The 20701-nt window shown below is 34.2% G+C and overlaps 1 protein-coding gene across 1 annotated transcript in view; it reads right to left on the bottom strand.

The window, feature by feature from the left end:
* The window catches only part of LOC136032741 (uncharacterized), a gene marked incomplete in the record, with an annotated part of 107569 nt that overhangs the window by 54605 nt on the left and 32263 nt on the right, over positions 1 to 20701 (bottom strand). The window contains 4 exon segments of the mRNA XM_065713076.1: positions 207 to 402; positions 6685 to 6911; positions 15124 to 15260; positions 19863 to 20068. Coding sequence (XP_065569148.1) covers positions 207 to 402; positions 6685 to 6911; positions 15124 to 15260; positions 19863 to 20068 — 766 coding nt within the window.

The raw sequence follows: 20701 nt of genomic DNA, 5'->3' as shown, positions 1-20701 counted from the left end.
TTATAGTTGCTTAGTTGTTAGGGCAAGTTAACTATAGTTGCTTATAGTATACTTGGGTCAAGAAAGTCTACTTCCAGCACAAAAACAGAAAATGCTGACGATAATCACGAATCAGTGACTGATATAATCTCATTTAGAAAAAATAAATTCCTAAAGTGTTCCTACTCCGAAAATTAAAGGCATAAAATGAAAGAAGCAGAAATTACCTAGACGCAAGATATTTCCTCATTGTCATTAAGACCATGTCTCTAATGTCTTTGTTGATTCGCATTACAGGGAAGAGACTTGACATAATCGTACACCCCTTCTCCACAGGAAGCCGGACGGTAACTTGCAGAATTTCTTCCAAATGAACTCGACTAATATACATCTCAGTATGTAAGCAAATCTGAGCCAATGCGTCTGTAACACAGAAACTACTAGGTAAAAATACATCTATAGAAGCCCAAAATTTTAGAAAAATAGATGTCACTTACAGATGGATACTGGAAGCATCGGTAATGAAAATGGTCAAGTAACGCACTGGATGTGAGCCAATGCGTCTGAAACACAGGAATTACTAGGTAAAAGTAAATCTATAGAAGCGCAAATTTTTTTAAGATAGATGTCACGTGCCACTATTCTTGCGTTAACTAAAATTATTCTGCATATTATGAAATAAGAATTGTTTTCTTAACATGTTTCCTTCTTAATAGCCCCTAATCTAGGTTTATACCCTTTTTATTTTTTGCTATGATTTTTGAATTCGTTTAAGAAATCTTAAAATAAGTATTCGCATGAGCTTGAAGTCGGGAAAAAGCATTTTCATCCAAAAAAGTAAAAAAAAAAACTTTCTGGAGATGTGGTGCAAGTAATTCTAATGAAACGACAAAATTAAAATTAGAACAAATATAATGCACACAAAACAAGAGATGACAATGAAGAAATTTGTGAATGCAGTGAATAGAGAAACGAATACAACCTAAGCGGGTATTTCGTTACATTGCAACAGTCATCGGGGAGATTACAAACAAATCAAAAGAAAACAAACTTACAAAAAAAATAATCTCATCGATAAAATAAATTAAAAAATGATAAAATAAATTTTGAAAGATTTCTTAGCCTCCTCAACTCACACACATTCAGGCAAGAGAGATATACATTCATGCTGTCCGAATTGTTAACAATTTAAAATTTTTTTTATGGCAATATTTTACCCTGTGTACATGCCCAAGTCTCTATTGAGGGATGTATTATCATTTAAATTTTCCCTAACTTCACTTACTTCCTAACTTTTTTTTTATATTCCTAGGTCATAGTTAACGCAGTAGTAGTAGATAGGTTTAATAGCAAAAACTTGGCAGCTGTCGCTGATTTACGTTTCTTTACAACATATTTAAAATCAAACTAGACTTGTAAATATAAATCAAACCATAAACATTAACTGTCATCGTACATATCGACGCATACCGGGACGAAAGAATTACCATATCGGTTTTTTCTTGCTTTAACGGGAACTAACTTATCTTGTTTTCTCGTTCTTGATGGTAGAAGTTGATCAAGTAGAATGTCACGGTGAAGAGTTTTAGAAAGCAACAACTTTCCAGAACTCAGTATCAGAGTTTCATACGGATTTGTAGTGACGGCAGTCCTAGCACTTCCAGGGCCTTTTCGTAGGGGATATCACGGCGACCTAAGACAATCGATACCGCTCGCTTCTGAACCGATTCAAACTCCTGACAAAGATACACTGTTCTAAGTGCTGAAGGCACCCAAACAGGGCACGTATATTCCAGAATGGGGCGGACGTGCATTAGGTACTCTCTGTGTTAATACTCTTAATACTCTCTGTGTTCGCACTGAACCTACGCATACCGTTTAAAGTCTGTAGACTAGCATTTGCACTTTTAACCACGTTTTCGATATGTGCGGCAAAGCTGAAGTCATTGGAGAAAGTAACTCCAAGGATCTTGATACTGCTTGTTAGAGGGAATGGAACATTTGGTTCCATAACATCCCTTTTTAGCGGGTTAAAGCGTACGACTTGTTCCGATTATTCTCAAGATTTAGCTCCGCACACTCTTTTGTGACAACACTGAAAAATTTGAACTGAATTGTGGCGCCACAACACTGTTTTGTACTAAATGTTTCAGGATAGATGACAGGTCGTCCACGAACTTGTAGCAATCATCATAGTCAGCTATGAGGAAGTTAATTACAGTCAAGAATACGATAGCTTCAAGCTTAGTGCCTTGAGGGGCTCTACAGGTGGATGAGGACAATTCGGAATTATTATCACCTTCGTAGAGAGCAAACACACGCTGCATCCTCTGACTGAGAAAGTCTAACACAAGCGTAAGAGTCTTTTTCTTATCCTTCATTAGCTTGACATTAAGGGCAGCTACAATGTGATTGATTAAATCAAAGGCCTTTCGGAAGTCCATGGCCCCATGGTCAACAAGACTGTGACAGTTTTCGACCCACTTGAGGAGATTTTCGTACATCCGCACTAGGTACACTGATGTATTACAGTCTTTCAGTCTGCCGCATTGTATCTGGTCGATGGACTCCTTGATTTGGTCCAGTAAGACCCTCATGATCATGGTCTCGGTCACTTTTACCAGGTAGGGTGTTTGCGAAATAGGTCTAAGTTCGTCACAGCTCTCAGAGTTAGTAACCTTCGGAATTACTTTAACGTAAGCTTTCTTCCAAACAGCTGGAAGGATCCCAATACGAAAGCACAGGTTTATTAGCACTGCGTGTGGTTTCGCAATGAAGGGGGCGTATTCTCGAATGAGTTTGGGTGGAAGTAGGGATAAGCAGAACTGTTTACTTTCACCTTCACCAGGATCATACAGGTTGTCATCTCATCGAACACAACTTCACCATCATCTGCGCAGGAGTCAAGTATTTCTTTAGGAGTCAATGTAAAGGGCTACTCCCTCTGGCTACTAGTCTCTGGTCGCAGAAAGCTTGTCTAGTTCTGAGATATAGGGCATAACTGGTGCTGCAATGGCAACATTGTTCTGCCATAATACTACGTCAATCTCATCTGTTTTATTGCAAAGAGAACGGGCGTTACAAAGCACGAATGTGGGAAACGACTTCTTTGCATTGTACGCGATGGGAGACAGAGTTGGTGGGAACAGCCTAGAGCTTTCTGGGCATGGGTCTGCCCAGACCCATGTAAACGTTTACTTCTCTGTAGAGCCTGTCTCTTTGTTGTTGGCAATTGGGCGTTCTGGCAGAGACAATTGTCTCAATCGTTTTACTGGGGTGATCCCTTTGTCTAGTTTTAACTCGTATTCCAGCTCTTTTCCCGCACCACCTTCTTCTTTTCTGTCCGTACAGAGTAATGAATCCTGGCGGAGCCTTCAGCAGTCCAAGTTCGTTTAAAAGAATGAAGGTAGATGGCGCTAGTGGTGAAAATGGATAAAGCCTAATTTTAATGAGCGTTTTCATCACACCAATTAGTAGTCAGTGAGCAACTTCATTCAGCAGTATATGAATTTCCTAGGGTATTTGATTTGATCTAGCACAAATATACAGCTAGACTTTCCAGATGATCTGCAGCCTCAACGGCACAAGAGCCACCTATATTATTATATATATGTCGTATATAGATGGTGCCACCCTCAGGCAAGGTCAATAAAGTCCAAATAAAGGTACAAAACGGGTGGGGTTTTCAAAAGTGTGGTAGCTTAAAGTTATTAAAGCCTCGTGAACAATTATCAGAATTTACTGTTTTTCCTATAATTCCTTTGTGTTGGTATAATCATTTTTCTAATTTTTGGTGAATTCTACCAACGTAACAAGTTTCGCAACTGCACGGTATTTGGTTTATGATTTTACGCTTTAAATTTTTTGAAAATTTATTTTATTATTTTATTGTCAAAATTCGTTTTATGGATGAGATTTTTTGAATAAGCTTGTTTTATTTTTTTTTAAGAAGACAATAAGAAATTTAGGCAGTGAATAACACAGTGAATATGCTACAACTGTTGTATTCAAGCAGGTGGCAACCTGCTTGAATACAACAGATTTTGCAGCAAATCAGAATTTGCTGTTTTTCCTATAATTCCTTTGTGTTGGTATAATCATTTTTCTAATTTTTGGTGAATTCTACCAACGTAACAAGTTTCGCAACTGCACGGTATTTGGTTTATGATTTTACGCTTTAAATTTTTTGAAAATTTATTTTATTATTTTAGTGTCAAAATTCGTTTTATGGATGAGATTTTTTGAATAAGTTTGTTTTATTTTTTTTTAGAAGACAATAAGAAATTTAGGCAGTGAATAACACAGTGAATATGCTACAACTGTTGTATTCAAGCAGGTGGCAACCTGCTTGAATACAACAGATTTTGCAGCAAATCAGAATTTGCTGTTTTTCCTATAATTCCTTTGTGTTGGTATAATCATTTTTCTAATTTTTGGTGAATTCTACCAACGTAACAAGTTTCGCAACTGCACGGTATTTGGTTTATGATTTTACGCTTTAAATTTTTTGAATAAGTTTGTTTTATTTTTTTTTTAGAAGACAATAAGAAATTTAGGCAGTGAATAACACAGTGAATATGCTACAACTGTTGTATTCAAGCAGGTGGCAACCTGCTTGAATACAACAGATTTTGCAGCAAATCAGAATTTGCTGTTTTTCCTATAATTCCTTTATGTTGGTATAATCATTTTTCTAATTTTTGGTGAATTCTACCAACGTAACAAGTTTCGCAACTGCACGGTAATTGGTTTATGATTTTACGCTTTAAATTTTTTGAAAATTTATTTTATTATTTTAGTGTCAAAATTCGTTTTATGGATGAGATTTTTTGAATAAGTTTGTTTTATTTTTTTTTAGAAGACAATAAGAAATTTAGGCAGTGAATAACACAGTGAATATGCTACAACTGTTGTATTCAAGCAGGTGGCAACCTGCTTGAATACAACAGATTTTGTAGCAAATCAGTATTTGCTGTTTTTCCTATAATTCCTTTGTGTTGGTACAATCATTTTTCTAATTTTTGGTGAATTCTACCAACGTAACAAGTTTCGCAACTGCACGGTAATTGGTTTATGATTTTACGCTTTAAATTTTTTGAAAATTTATTTTATTATTTTAGTGTCAAAATTCGTTTTATGGATGAGATTTTTTGAATAAGTTTGTTTTATTTTTTTTTAGAAGACAATAAGAAATTTAGGCAGTGAATAACACAGTGAATATGCTACAACTGTTGTATTCAAGCAGGTGGCAACCTGCTTGAATACAACAGATTTTGCAGCAAATCAGTATTTGCTGTTTTTCCTATAATTCCTTTGTGTTGGTATAATCATTTTTCTAATTTTTGGTGAATTCTACCAACGTAACAAGTTTCGCAACTGCTCGGTATTTGGTTTATGATTTTACACTTTAGATTTTTTGAAAATTTATTTTATTATTTTAGTGTCAAAATTCTTTTATGGATGAGATTTTTTGAATAAGTTTGTTTTATTTTTTTTTATTCAGGTTGCCACCTGCTTGAATACAACAGTTGCAGCATATTCACTGTGTTATTCACTGTCTAAATTTCTTATAGTCTTCTCTTGCTTTGTATGATGGAAAGGCAGTACGGTCTTCGTCTACATTTAAATATATGGCAGGTGACAACAGTAGCTAAAAGCAAATTAAATGCATCAACAATAAAATATCTAAACATGCAAACAACTGAATAGACGCATTTGGACATCTGAATAGTGGCGGTTCTAGTCTCTTTTGCGCCACAGGCAAAGTCTTAATTAGCCCCACCCCAGTCTCCCGCGAATTTCCAGGTCAAATTTCAACAGATTTTTAATTTATTATTTAAGTTATTGATTCTTTTATTTTATTAATACGATAGCATTTTATTAATTATTTTCATTAATTAACAAAGTCCTCTGCTTTATTTTAATAATAAAAAAATTTCAGGAATAGCAAAATCTTTATAATTGTTATTGTTTATTTGAAAGATTATTTACTTGAAATTTTGCGCCCCTAAAATGTTTGCACCCGAGGCAAGTGACCCTCTTTCCCTCCCCTAAAACCACCTCTGCATCTGAATCGCTTGAAAATTAACACTTTCAATCACAGGATAGCAATAGAAAACAGATTGCCTTCTGTATTCTGTAACGAGATGCTTTTACTGCAATGACTAAAAGACAATTTTATTTATAGACCCAAATTTTAAAAGAAGACTTGGATGAAGCAATTCAACTTCTAGCCAAAAGTAAAAAAAAAATGTTTGCATAAGCCTCAGCTTCTTGAATCACGTGACCTATGATTATTTCCACCATACAAGGTAAATGAATACAGGTGGCAAATAATAACCTTAAATAATAAAAAAAAATGCACACAAAACTTTCGTTTATAATATTTATAAGGAATGGTTTTCACCAAAGCTAGCATTTAACTGTGTTGAAAGTCGCTGAATACAAATGTTGAATACAATGATAATATTACAATCTAGCTCTGAAACCACGGTGCAACTATCCTACCCTAATTACTTCTACCATTTTTCATACAATTAAATGATAATACCTTCTATCATTCCTAAAAATTGGTAGCCGCAATTATTACTAATAATATATACATTTACTATGTTAATTAAAAACAGACATATGTTCAACTTTTACATTTAAGTTTTCCATGACATATTATAATAAATACGCTAAACAAATGTGAGCTTCACCTACCTACGTATTGATCTGAATCAGTCCTTTGGACAAGAAGATTAGCCAAAGTACTAAAAATTGAAGTAAGTATTTCAGGAGTTTTCCTAGCTGTTTTGGCCAATAGTCTTGCTCCAAGAGTGTGAACTTTGGTTTCAGTAAGGAACTTTTGACCTTTCGGCTGTTGGTAGTCCAGCAGAGCAAATCCTAGAGCTTCCATGCCCACCAAAAGTGCGTCTTTTTCTTGAAAGCTAAATAAAGATAGTACAGTAAGTAAAAATCACAAATTATTAATGCTTATGTAGATATCTCACTCCCAGCAAAACACATTGGCTGAAGTGACCCTCATTTACATTGAGGATCTAACAAAACTCGCCTGCCCGCGCAATTTGCGCAATCTCATTGAATTGGATAAAGCTCCGCCCACAATTGGATTGGATAATGCCCCTTCCACGCAACGTCATTGGATATCGTCAATCTTTAGGATGGCAACTCATCTGATCGGATGGCTTTTTTTAATTCCCCGCTTACAGCGGCCACTTTTCAACATAAAGTAACAAACTTTCTTTAATTCCAATTCTACGAAGAGGCCACTAAAAATAATAATAATAGTAGTAGTACAAAAAGAAAAACAATTATTACCCCCCTACCCACCCACACACAATTACAGCATTAATTTAGCTTATTTTTAAATTACACAAAATAAACACGCTATTATAGACAAACCGAATAAGCTGAATTAACGACATTGTCCCAGTTTTAATTTTCATTTCTTTCTTTTTCTTTCCATTTTCTCCTTTCTGGATTTTCGGTTGCTATTAAAAAAAAAAGAAAAGATATTTAGTCTAATTTCCATTATCATAATTGGCAACGCTGTTGCCACTCATACATCCCCCCCACTCAGAAGGTCAAACTCTCTTTCTCACTTCTTTTTCTTTTTTTCCCACAAACATATTTACATTTACAATTCAAAATCACAAAAATATTTTCTCCACTCCTCACTTGAATTTAACAATACAATTTTTCTTTCAATTTGACTCTTATTCCAAACTTGCTACTTTCTTTCTTTTTCTTCTACTTCACACATAATGGCTACTTCTACTCCATACATAATCAATAATATAACACAGAGAATTCTTCTTTTTTACATCCATCCCCAAATTTATATCAAATTTCACCAGCTTCTTCCACTCTTCATCACTTTGAACCTTAATTCCGCACCTTCCATTCAAATTAAAAACAAACTGAAAAATTCTTTTATTTTCTTTAAACTTGACAAACTCAAACTTCAACTGAAACATTCTATTGTGACTAGTAAATCATCATTGCCACTTTCACCTTCTGCTCCCCCTGTGCCACAACGGGGAACCTCGTGGGCGCCTGCCATTCCTCCTCATCAGAGCCCTGTAATTGAGCGCCAGCCTTGCAGTTTGAGGGCATTAGTGTCACCTCAATTGCGAAAAAAATACGACGCATCCCAGAAATTGAATCCGTCAACCTCTGAGCCAAAACCAAAAACCAATTTGGAATCTAGAAAGCAACCAGCTTTCGAAACCGTGGAGGAGCCTTATGACGAGGATTATAGAAAATATTGGAAATTTTCACCCCGTGTTTCTTGTGTTGCAAGAAAAATGTTCCTCAGTCGGCTAAATTTGAGTCTGTGGATATAGATGATGATCTAAACCCTCATCCACTACTTCAAAACAAAAGGAGCACTTTTGGTCTTCGTTTTTCAAGAAACGTGACATTTTATTTGAATACGGAAAAATCATATGTGTCGCTTGAAACATAAGCTCTTTTACTTTTGGCTCCATTGAGAATGAATGCAGATTCCTGAACGCACTCTCAAGATTTACTAATGGTTTTTTTTCTTTTACGTGGCACCCACCACTTTCCTCTTCGGGAGTTAAGAATAAGGTAATCCTATTTTTAATTCTTTGCTATCCGCCATGATAAGCCCTTTCAGTTTCAGTTCTTCAATATCTGGACTAAATTTTTTATGACAGCTGGGGCATTTGTCTCCAAATTAGTTGGAGTAAGCTCATTTAGTACGGGAAGCAACCAATTCATTGTCATTTGAAAGTAAACTTGGGGTCCGTTTATCAATTCGAGTGTCATCCGGGTAACATATTTTGGCACATTTTTTGAAAATCGGGAACACCAAGACCTCCCGATTTCTTTGGACGAAAGAACATCTTCCTACTCAATTTTTCTAGCTTACCTCCCCGTATGAGACGCCAAATATAGGTTTCAATTTTTTTTTACTATATGTTCAAGGAGGGGCATTACTGGGGCCATATAGAGTATTCGTGATACGCAATACATGTTGACGAAATCGGATGGCTTTTGAGGTTTGCAATAGAGTTAAAGTGAGGTATGTGATGAAACCTAATAGATAATTATCTACATAAAAACTACAAACAAAAGAATTCACTATCTAAGAACTATATCAGTGCAAAGGATCCCCCCGCCCCCAAAATGACCAAAGTAAGTAATGTCACAACAGGTACTGAGGACGACTAGAATTTTTAAGAAACTTATTTACAATCCGTATAAAATTTATTAAAAATCCATGTTTCTAATAAATATATATTTACTAAAAATATAAATCTATATAAAAAACCAGTTAATTACGACTTGAAAGTTAACTATAAATAGTCGAAGGCATCACTGTCAAGCCAGGTAGTACGACTCTATATTGAGATTCTATTTAATGGAAAATACTTCAATACAAGTAGGTACCTTCCTGAAGCCCTCATTAGCTTTTAACTTCGGAAGACAACAGAACGGCCTTTATAACTCGATACAATCTTTAACACATATGAGTGAAGACTGCCTACCCGTACAAAATTGTGGCTATGGAGCAGAAACAGAATTTAGCTAACAGTTTTTAGTGAATTCGACACGGTGGTCACCACGAGCAGTACGATAATCAGCTTCTCGAATGGCTACTGAAGTTCGGCAATCACTGAACAGCCACTCAAAACCGCTTAATGTCCCCGTCCATGAGCTTTAAAATCATAGACAGCGCAATAGCGCTGCGTAAGTAAAGAGCGATGTGGGCACAATGAATTATTTATATATTTTTTTTGGTTTGTTTAGACAAGAGTATTTCGTATGGAAAGACTTGCCGTAGAAAATTCGCAAAGGGCTCATTCGATTGGAAATTGAGAGGGCTAGTGCCCTTCTTAATAATCGAAGGTGACTGGAGAGCAATTAACCCCATTTCCACGCCCACCATTTCCCCAAACAAAGCCAATCAAAATTTTGAGATAGCCATGTTGTTCAACGTAGTTGAAACGTCCAGAAATTATGTCTTTGAGGATGACAACCCCCTGCCCAAAAACCATCAGGGCAACGGTTGTAAGTTATGCCTTGGGGGCATATAAAGTTTATATAGAAAGGGTGATCGCATAAACTTCCAAGGAGGTTCTTTGGACTGGTAATGAGAATTTATAGAGCTCTTTTTAAGATTCAGTGTGATCAGAGGGTGGAAACCTCCCCTTCCCCACACCTAGTATTTTCCCGAAATACATCTGATAGAATTTTTGAGTTGACCATTTGTTGTAGAAACTTCGAAAAAGGCTCATTCGATAGAAAATTGAAGGAGCTAGTGCCCCTTTTTAAAGTCGAACGAAAGAGATTTGAGGGCAACTAACCCCTCCCGCGCCACTCATTTCCCCAAACACATCTAATAAAAATTTTAAGATAGCTATTTTATTCCACGGAGTTAAAATGTCTGGGCATTATGTCTTTGGGGATGGCAACCCCCCACAGCCTTCAAGGCAAGGATTGCAAGTTAGGCCCTGGGGAAATGAAACTCTAAACGGACAGAAATTACAATAAATAGCCGAGTCAAACTCAAAACGAGCAAAAATAACATGACTAGAGCTGATAACCATGATGCCATGTCAAGACCAGAACACAATTTGCGCTTTACTGAAAACAAAATATGTTTCAGATATTTTCACTTTTCTTACTTTCATAAATAAAATGTTATCAAAACTTTAAGAATAAATATCAGTATATGTCAATTAAACTGACAATCCAAGGTCATTTGCTTTTTTTTCAGCAAAGCGCAAATTATGTTTTGGTCATGAGAAGACATTGGGGTTATTAACCCTACTCCTGTTAATTTTTGCTCGTTTTGAGTTTGACTCGGCTATTCATTGTCATTTCGGTTCGCTTTGACCTATATTTGTTTATTGATAGTGGTTTGTGGTAGACGCTTGGAAGATTATTTGACTTTATTTCTGCTCATCCTGGGCTTAATGGAGCTCTGTACTATTCTTTGAGCAACTTCTTTTGTAGAAAAAGTTTTTTAAACAAATAAACAAAAGCCCTTTTATGCTTTGCCCTTTGCAAGCTACTAACCGAAAAATTCAAGGGCTACAATTTTTTTTCATCCAGAGAAGAGTATCAGAATATCTATTTAGCATAAATACAAGATTTTTAACAAGTCTAGAATGGAAAAGGACACGTATCTCCTCTTTACCGTATCTTTTCTAAGCCTATGGATTTTACCAAACTGCATTAATTTTTGATGTACCTGACAGATATCATTTCTTGTACACAAACCATTTCAGGTATATAAAAAAGATTAAGTCCTTATTTTTCCTTCTTCCTTCTAATACACAATTATGCTACGACTTTTAACTCCCTCAGCAGGAAGTCATCATAACAGACGCCTTAATACGAATTAAGGCGGTCTGAACTAGAGGGTGTGGGTGTTTTAACGCCAACGCGGTTTTCCACCACCGTAGGTTTTCCGGCACCCAGGAATCATGCATCAGCAAGAGGATTAGTTGGGTCAGAATAGACAGGTTGGGTTAGTCTATGTCTATGTCTATTCTGACCTACCTGAATTAAAAGGTGTCGGAAAACATATGGTGGCGTAAAACCGCGGTGGCATTAAAAGACGCAAGCAGAGGCCATGGATAAAATTTCCGAAGATGCAGCCTGATGGAATAATAGGAAAATATAGTACTGACATGACAGAAAATTGAGAGGAAACAGTCAATCTGGACTTGTCTCGGTTAAAGATAGGAATGCGGGTACAATTTGTGATAAGAAAAGAGTAAAAAAGAAACGGAAAGAATATTTTGAAAATGTGCTAAACCGTGATAAAACTACAGACCAAATAATACAGAAAAGAATGAAAAAGTACACCAAGCGATTTTATGGAAATTTTTTTAATAAACCCCTTTATAAGAAACGTGATAATAGTGAGTGTGGTAATTATAGAGACATTAGCATGGTTTCTGTAGGTAGCAAATTACTTAGTATGATGATACCTTTTAGACTTTGAGGTGCTGTAGGTAAATTTTTGAGAGAAGAACTGTGTGGTTTTACCAAGGGGAGAGAATGCGTTGACCAAATTTTCACTCTTACATTAATAATTGAGAAGCGCATGAGTCATCAGACTCCTTTAGTTCTCAGTTTTATAATGGGCAAACTGCATAACTTATGCTGACTTATGAAAAGCCCTTGAGATAAAGCTACAAGACCGCTCAGCTATGGTGAATAAAATGGCTACCTTAAATTTTGATTGGAAGTGTTTGGAAAATTATGAGCTAAAGAGGAGGGCTGATTGCCCTCCAATCTCTTTTGACTCTTAAAAAGGGTACTAGAACTTCGAATTGCCAATCAAATTAGCTACTCTAAAATACCAATGATATTACTAGCTATGATAGAGCATCACTGCCTATCTTCTTATATGCCATATATTGCTTATATGCCCTTTTAATACCTGCATGCATATAGTTTTTCCATTTAATTGAACCTCCTCCTAAAATTTTCCTAAGGGTTTCAATTTAATGCCATTAGTGTCGTTAGTTACAGCAACGGTAGAAGCAGCATTGAGTGCATGTCTTGCGGCTAGTTCAAATCCGCAGCCTATGGAGGTAAAATTTTAAGAGAATATTTCTGTTGTGTGGTTGACAACCTACCACCCGAATACAGGATGTCAAAAGGGCATATCAGCAATAATTTAGGAACAGTTCCCTGTTTGAAATTAAAACTTACAACGCTTGTTGTGGGGGATGTTGAACTAACCAAAAGACCAAATTTGCATCATAATACTATTATGACATAATGTTTAAGATATATGAGAATGTATAAATTATGAGAAAACTGTATAATCTATATGTTATTCCGGGCAAACACACTAAAAGTGATTAGTGATTAGCTATTGAATAATTAGTTTTAAAATAACATTTTACATCTAGATGGCTCTGCTATTATGGAGAAATCCGAAAATATAAATGTTTTTTTTTATAACCAAACCTAATTTCTTAAGCTGTTCTTGCATGTATGTCCGTAGCATTTACTATGTGCAGGTAAACAGAACAACTGAACCCTCCTAAATCTCCGTAGTGCAGGACAGAATAACTGCAGGACCAACTCGGGTCCTTCACTTCCCGTACAACAATCGTAATCATAATACGAGAACAACATTGATACGACTAAGCTAAGAAATGAGGTTAGTAGGTGGTTTCATATTTCATTTAGTCTGAAAATCAAGATTAGAATATTGGAAGGTACATTGATAATGGTGGTCAAGCATGGTTCCGAAACGTTGACGTTCTGGAAGACGGAGGAAGATTTGTTAGATGTTTCCCAGAGCCATTGTCTACGGATTGTTCTGAGTTCCCGTCTGACTGACCGTATTTCAAACACTAAGCTGTATGAAAAATGTGGCTCTATCCCGCAAACTAGGAATATGATTAGAGAAAGGTTAATATAGCTAGGACACGTTTTGCAGATAAAGAATGACAGATTGCCAAAGATCGTCTTTTTCGGTCAACCATCAAGGGCCAAACGAAAAAAAGGTCGTCCCTGGGTCGGCTGGGAGGAAGTCGTAAGGAAATTAGATTTTCTTGGGAGGGTGTAAAGAGAAAAGTTTATGAGTAGATTGAGTTTTTAGTAGCACTAGCATTATCTAACGTTAAAATGTTTTGAAGTAGTAATGGTTATTCGTAGTATAGTGTTAAAACGTCTGAAGTTCTAATTCTTTGTGGGTGGAAAGTTTGATATTCGTTCTTTTAACAGTAAAGCTCAATATTAGATTCGTCTTATATACATTCTAGACGGAATTGTCTGGAAAAGAATACATCAACTTCAGGTTTTTGAAAAAAGAAAACCCATACCCTATCAGATGGTTTCTATGTTACAATCAAAACCTGCAATATTGGCAATCTCCTTTTAGCCTAGTAAAAATGTTGGTCTTCCAACCAATTTTAATTTAAATTTATTTATTCTAGTGGTGATATAACATGTAGATACGGTATGAGGGAGTTGCATCGGCTAACATGGCTTTTATTGGCTCCTGGTCAGGCTGCAATCAGTTCTGTAATCCAAGAACTCACAGACGTAACACTTGAGACTAGTGAGCAATACAAAGACACTGGGACGACAAGAATGGATTGTGAATTTAAAGATGTTGAAAAGGTTGTCCACTTCCTAATAGGTTTTACACTTTTCACAGAGGAGCCGTCTTTCAGGAATATAGTAGCCATGCTTATGTTGTTTAAGGCTGTAGAAAATGAAACAAGCCTTGACAAGGTCTGGTACAGAAAATTCCTCGAAAAAGTTAGAATTTCTGAGAAGCATGAAGAGGTAATGGCAATTATGACCACTTTTAAGTGGTCATAATTGCAATAATCTTTTTTGCAATTTGGTCATTTTTGCAATAATGGTCATTTTTGCAATAATCGTCAACTTTTTGGTAATTTTTGCAATAATCTAACTTTTACACACGTTTTCACTCACTCAGCCTTTTTCTTCCTCAGAGCTTTGAGTCCCAGGCAATTCCCCTGACTTCAAATATTTATTTTCATTTTCATTAGCCAAAAAAGTGTAGAACTGACATATTTGATTACATTTGCTGGTATTTACTCAATCAAATTTTTTTGCCTCAACCTCAAATTCAACCTAAAAAGCTCAAATTTTTCAAAAAGCTTGAGCGGCAGATTCAGAATCAGCAAAAATTTTCTGGTCGCTTAGTGAAAGAATCATTTGTATAGGAAACTGTTAGAAGTTAACTTATTTTTTTTTTTCACACGTTTCTTCTCCCTCAGCCTCACTCTTACTCAGAGCATAGAGCCCCAAAAAATTCCCCTGACTTCAAATATTTGGTTCCATATTCATCATCAAAAAAGCGTAGAAACGACATATCTGATCATATTTGCTGGTATTAACTCAGTCAATATTTTTTTGCTACGACCTATAATTCAACCTAAGAAAAACACCACTTTGTAAAAATACTAGAGTAGAAGACCTTTCAGAATCGGGATCAGCATATATTTTTTAGTTGTTTAGTGTATGACTTATATGCATATCAATTTGTTTAAGGTAGACATCGTTTTTCCAGTTTTTCCGGGCTATTTGCCAATTTTATCAATTGCCTGCTGTGTGATGTTTATGGACTAAGCAGATAATCAGCTACAAACATAATTAAATTACCATTCATCGGTTAGTTTTGACAGCAGACTCTTGATGTCCACAGTTTCAGGAAGGATGGCAGAGAGCCAGGCTGATTTCTGCTTTAGTTGTTCATTGTACACCTGACGGACAATCAGCAATTTCAAAGTATCTATGAGCTGAAAGAAAAACATACATTTCAAGAGTATCGTGATCAGCGTCTAGAGTAGTGGTGGGGAGACTATGACCCACCGCACTCTTTTGGCAATGAAAGGAATTGACCATGATCATCAATGATTTCTAAATAACTTGCAAATTTTACACTTGAATTTTGATCCATAAGCAAATTTAAGAAAAAAGCCTAAAAATAAATCTGTTTAGTATATATATATATATATATATATATATATATATATATATATATATATATATATATATATATATATATATATATATATATATATATATATATATATATATATGTACAAAAAAAACAAAAAAAACTGAACCTCATCGAGAGTTAAATAACTTGAAAGTTATTAATTAATTAATAGCCACATCAATTAATTCCATCATTTGATTTAAACGCTTTTGCCCAACTTTGTCTATTATATAACTTCGGCGATCAACTCTTCAATCATAAAATTTATAAGAAAATCACACAACCGTTTATAGGCATGGCATAGGTAATGTACTAGTAATGCTGTTGCCATTGGTTTAAAAATTCAATAAATTCGTAAAAAAAAAACTAGACTTTGTTAGTTTTTAAGTGTAGGTGGGGCATAAATATAGTTACTGCTTTTAGAATTTGATCTAACAACATCCAATGGAATTTTGGTAATCACCAAAAAGAAAACATATCATAAATCACATATTACGTATAAAAAAGAACACAATCACAAATATCGCCGTTTTCTGCGTAAAATTGCGGCTGTATCAGCTGCAGATTATACGAAGGGCAAAAGACAAATATGGCCTAGTTCTCATAGTGGATTTAAGTAATCTATGTTGCTCTTTGTAATTTCGTTGACCATTGGAGTCAGTGATTTAAGATTACATGAAAAACTAACATTAATCTACGAAAAATGTTGGTGAGAGGATTTTTTATATAGAGTATGCTTTAACTCTAAATACCGTTTACACATCAAAAACTTGGGATGATCATCCAAAGTCTAATTTGCTATTGAAATTAAATTCGTAACTTCTTGAAATACTGAATTATACCTGGGTAGATTACCGTTTATTTCAAAAGCCAACGATCAATTTCAAAGTATTTTTTTTTTATCAACATCCTCATTTAAAATCGCTTAAGAAACAGGCGGAAAGAAATAAGGTGATTCTCATCTGAAAAATCTAACGAGACAAATAATTCAAAAAATTCCAATGAGACAAATAGGTTTGACAAACATTCATAATGACACCTAATGATTATTATGCTCCATCCGTAGTGTCTGACAGGTCCGCGTTTTCTTTTATTATAAAGGGTATTAAATTATGGAATAATTTGAAAAATGAAATGAAGAAAATTGAAAATCTTAGTGATTTGAACGAAAAATTAAAATAAAAATTATTGAGTAAGTTTGAATTTTAGTTTTATTTGTTTTTGAAGAGATTCGATTTGACTTAAATCAAGTTGTAATTGTTTGTTGGTTGGCGATGTGACCCCACAGTATAGACATGGTATGCAGTTGCTGCCCCTATAGTATTATTATTACTATTTTTTTATTTTTAGATTTAATTTTTATTCTTTTTTTCTTTCTTATTGTAATGAATTTAAATGATATTATTGTGTCTTTTACCTAATTCATCCCGTGTCAACTGTTTGATATGGGTGAATCATATTAATTTTTGTAAGTAGGTTGTTGTTGTTGTTAAATAAATATATCACGTCATATATGAGATTGATTCTTTATACACGTACTGCTGCACTTTATTACACAAATCAATTTACATTTCAAAAAACAAAACAAACAGAAATAATTTAAAACCAGAAGGCATTATGATGAAAACAGACAACTGGATTAAAATACACAGTGTAATCTCTAATCCACCTGAAGCATTTTTACTAGATTTTAAATAGAAATCCAGCTTTGCTTTGCTTCGGGCCATTTGCTTGTTTTGTTTTGTTATTTATATTAATAAACCCATCTTTCTCTAAAAAAAAAAAAAAAAAAATAGATCACCAAAATCGACACAATTTTCCTAGTCTAGGTTGAGATTCACTATTCGATTCACAGAGAGAACTCTTATAATTAAAAATATCAAAATATAGCTTAAACTTTCAAATGATTCCCGGGAAGTAAAGCTGATCAAAAGACAGAAGGTTACCAACCATAGATAAATTAAGAATAGATCATTTCATATATCTATTCCGTTAAATGTTGTGTCTCATAATGATTTGCAGCCCTCATTCTTTAGCGTCTGAATGGCTTACTTAGCGACAATTGGGTTATGCCTTGTATTTTACTACACCCACTTCAACTAGCCAAAAGATTTAAACGCTTAAGCGTATCTTGTGAGTTCAAACTTAATACCCAAGCATATTGTCCCCATCTACTTCAATGATATCTAAACATCAACGACATAAATTGTCATCATATTGCAAAAATTTAAGCATAGTCTAACCTTTTCCATCAAACAGAGCAATCGTGTTAATTCAAAAACTGTTTTGTGAGACTTATTTATTGCCCGTCTTATGAATAACTTATAAAAATAATACGAGTAACTGATAAAAATACAACTAGCGTTAGTATCAAAGAAAAAATCATCAGCACCATCTAGTGTTTGGCATTTTCTTTTAGTCTCTGATCTTAATTTAAGAAAAAAAAATTACGAATCTTTTTTATGTAATTGTAATTTTACATGAAACAATAACTGTCAAGTACTAAACAATTTTTTTCACACTAGCGCAAATCTCCACTCTTTAAAGTTACCCCTACTGCTTGGTCCAGTCCGTTAAAATAAGTAATTGAATGAATTAATCCGTTTTCTTGTATCTTGCATGATACTAAAAATATCTAGGAGTTACCGTTTTTGTCCAAACTGCCTCGCATTCTCTTTTCCACAAACACATACATTTGAGAAACAAAATTTTGGACTTCAAGATTATTTTTTAAATAGTATTGCATACTTATAAAAATTTTATTTTTTCTTTCTAAAAAACAACTGGATCGTATTAAATCCCTACAACAATAACCCAAAATACTAGTTTACGGTTTTGCCGCATTCATATAAAATTTATATTGTTAAAATACAAGTTTGCTTAATACTTTAATACTATTGAATAATACTAATTATATTACTAAAAATTAATTTTTTTTTAGACAATGTACAGCCTTTGCAATTACCGCAACCAGTTTGTAAACTTTGTTTCATATAGACGGCTATTCCTTGGCATACTGGTATATAATCTTTTACATTTTCTTTGTATTTTTTTTTTTTTTGTATAAATAGATATACTTTTTGTTATATCTACATTTTCGGATCTTGTATCTATTTTTCTTTTAGGGTTAATTATCTTCTACTCTTATATTTGGTATATTTCGCCTCAAAAGCATTAATTTTTTGGCTTTGAACAGACAATTATTCCTTTACATTTGTGTCTGCAATAAAATATGTACTAAAATAATTTGACAGCTTCTTAGAAATAGTACAAAAAGTGCTTAAGTTCATGTGTGGCGAAGGAAAATTGTAAAGAAAATAAAGAAAAAAACATATTATAGCTAAGGGAAATTTATGCATCCATTAAAATATCAAGCAACATTTTGACCAGTCTTATTCATACCTGGAAGGATTTTATTAGTTACGACCTGAACAATTTCTAAGACTAAAATTAGCCTAAGAAGGAAGACAAGTTGATTCAAAGATAGGTGAACAAAGAAGAAAAGGCAAAAATTTCGCCAGAAAGAATAGCGAAAATCATGGGATTTTCATCTCAGATTATATGACGTAAAATTTTATGATTTTTGCAATTCCTCTATTTTCCTGCGTTTTCGTACAATCCCCTCCCCCCACCTAAATAAATTCTTACACACCTTTCTATATATAATTAAAATAAAAAGTCTTGATACCACATTTTTCCAAAAAGAGCTTGCTGCCAAAAAAAGCGTCAAAAATTAGTAGATCTATTATCTGACACAAAATCAGATTTTTGCATTTTCCCCTACTTCCCTATTTTTCATGAAATTCGCCATCCTACAATAAATCGCTTTTTACCTATGAGAAATTACTGAAAAGAACATTTTAATACATAATACCTACAAATTAAGAAAAACTTCAATAATAAATAAATCCAATATCTGAGATACAAACCTCATGATTTGATGATTTTTCCTATTTTCTTTTGTTTCGTGTAATTGCCCTCCCCCGTTCCTTAGACAAATTCTTGGATGCATTCGTAAAATAAGTAAAGAGAGTTTCTTCAGGATTATTAAGCTATTCGCTATTTCCTACATGATTTACATATTTCTCTTGCTCCCCAAATATTACTTCCTCTAAATCCTCCAATAAGAAATAAACAAATAGTAATTTTGTAATGCCTGATCTCCCAATAGAGGGTTCGCAGACAATGCAAGTGATATTTCAAGGATGAGCAAGTCCCATATCTTCTTTTTTATGAATTGAAAATTTAAGTGATAATGAATTGTCAGTAAAAAATACTTATAAAAATATTGCCAGAAAAAATGCCAGATTCCTCTAAATCAGATTCCTCAAAATCCTGTTAATCACTAAAATAAAACTTTAAGAGCTTTTTTGTAGCTTAAAAGTAATTTTTTTAATACCTGATCCCTCCAAAGCGAGTTTGCAGACAGTGCAAGTGATACCTCAAGGATGAACAAGTCCAAAACCTGGGATGGGATGTTCACATTGCCTTTAAGGTGGTCCAAAAAGTTTCTCACAGCTAAATGAGAACTGTCACGATGAAATATTTTATTGAAGTGGTAAATTATTGTGCTTCGGCTGTCAAATATGTCTTGCTTTTTCTTATCTGAAAAAAAAAAACAATCACTAAAATTTCTAAAACCTTTTTCATGTCATTAAAACTTCTTTTTTCCTGAGACAGTTTTTTTCTTAATTTTCCTTAGAAATAAATCAATATCTTAGATGGTAGAAAACATTTAAATATACGATATAAAAAAAATTCCACATCTAAATGAGAACAGGCGCGATGAAAGGTTTTATAACAGCGAATTAATAATTGTACTTTGACTGTCATCCATACTTTGCTTTTTTGTGTCAAAACAATCAATGAAGTTCCTAGAATCATTTTTTTCATTGACAAATTTTCTAAGAAAAATCTCTGACCAAGAATAAAAAGCGCGTTCCATCATCACTTGTGCAAGATTTGGGTCGACAAACTTATACCCCATTTGTGTTTTAAAGTAAGTTTCTCAAAGATCTCAGCAAGAGTTCAGAAAATAAGCCCCTGTGCTGAGCTCACAAGAAATGAAAGTACTTGATTTTTGTCAAATATTAACAACTTCACACAGGAATTTATAGGGCAATTATTTTTGCTTGATTGTTATTACTACTGCTACTACTACAAATACTCACCGCAGAACCAAGCCGCCTGAGACCAAGACAGCTACACACACTCCTCCTCCATTCCATTTTATTTAAA

Source organism: Artemia franciscana, chromosome 11 (assembly GCF_032884065.1).
Source record: "Artemia franciscana chromosome 11, ASM3288406v1, whole genome shotgun sequence".
NCBI classification, from domain to species: domain Eukaryota; kingdom Metazoa; phylum Arthropoda; class Branchiopoda; order Anostraca; family Artemiidae; genus Artemia; species Artemia franciscana.
This window is presented reverse-complemented; position numbering and strand designations above follow the sequence as displayed.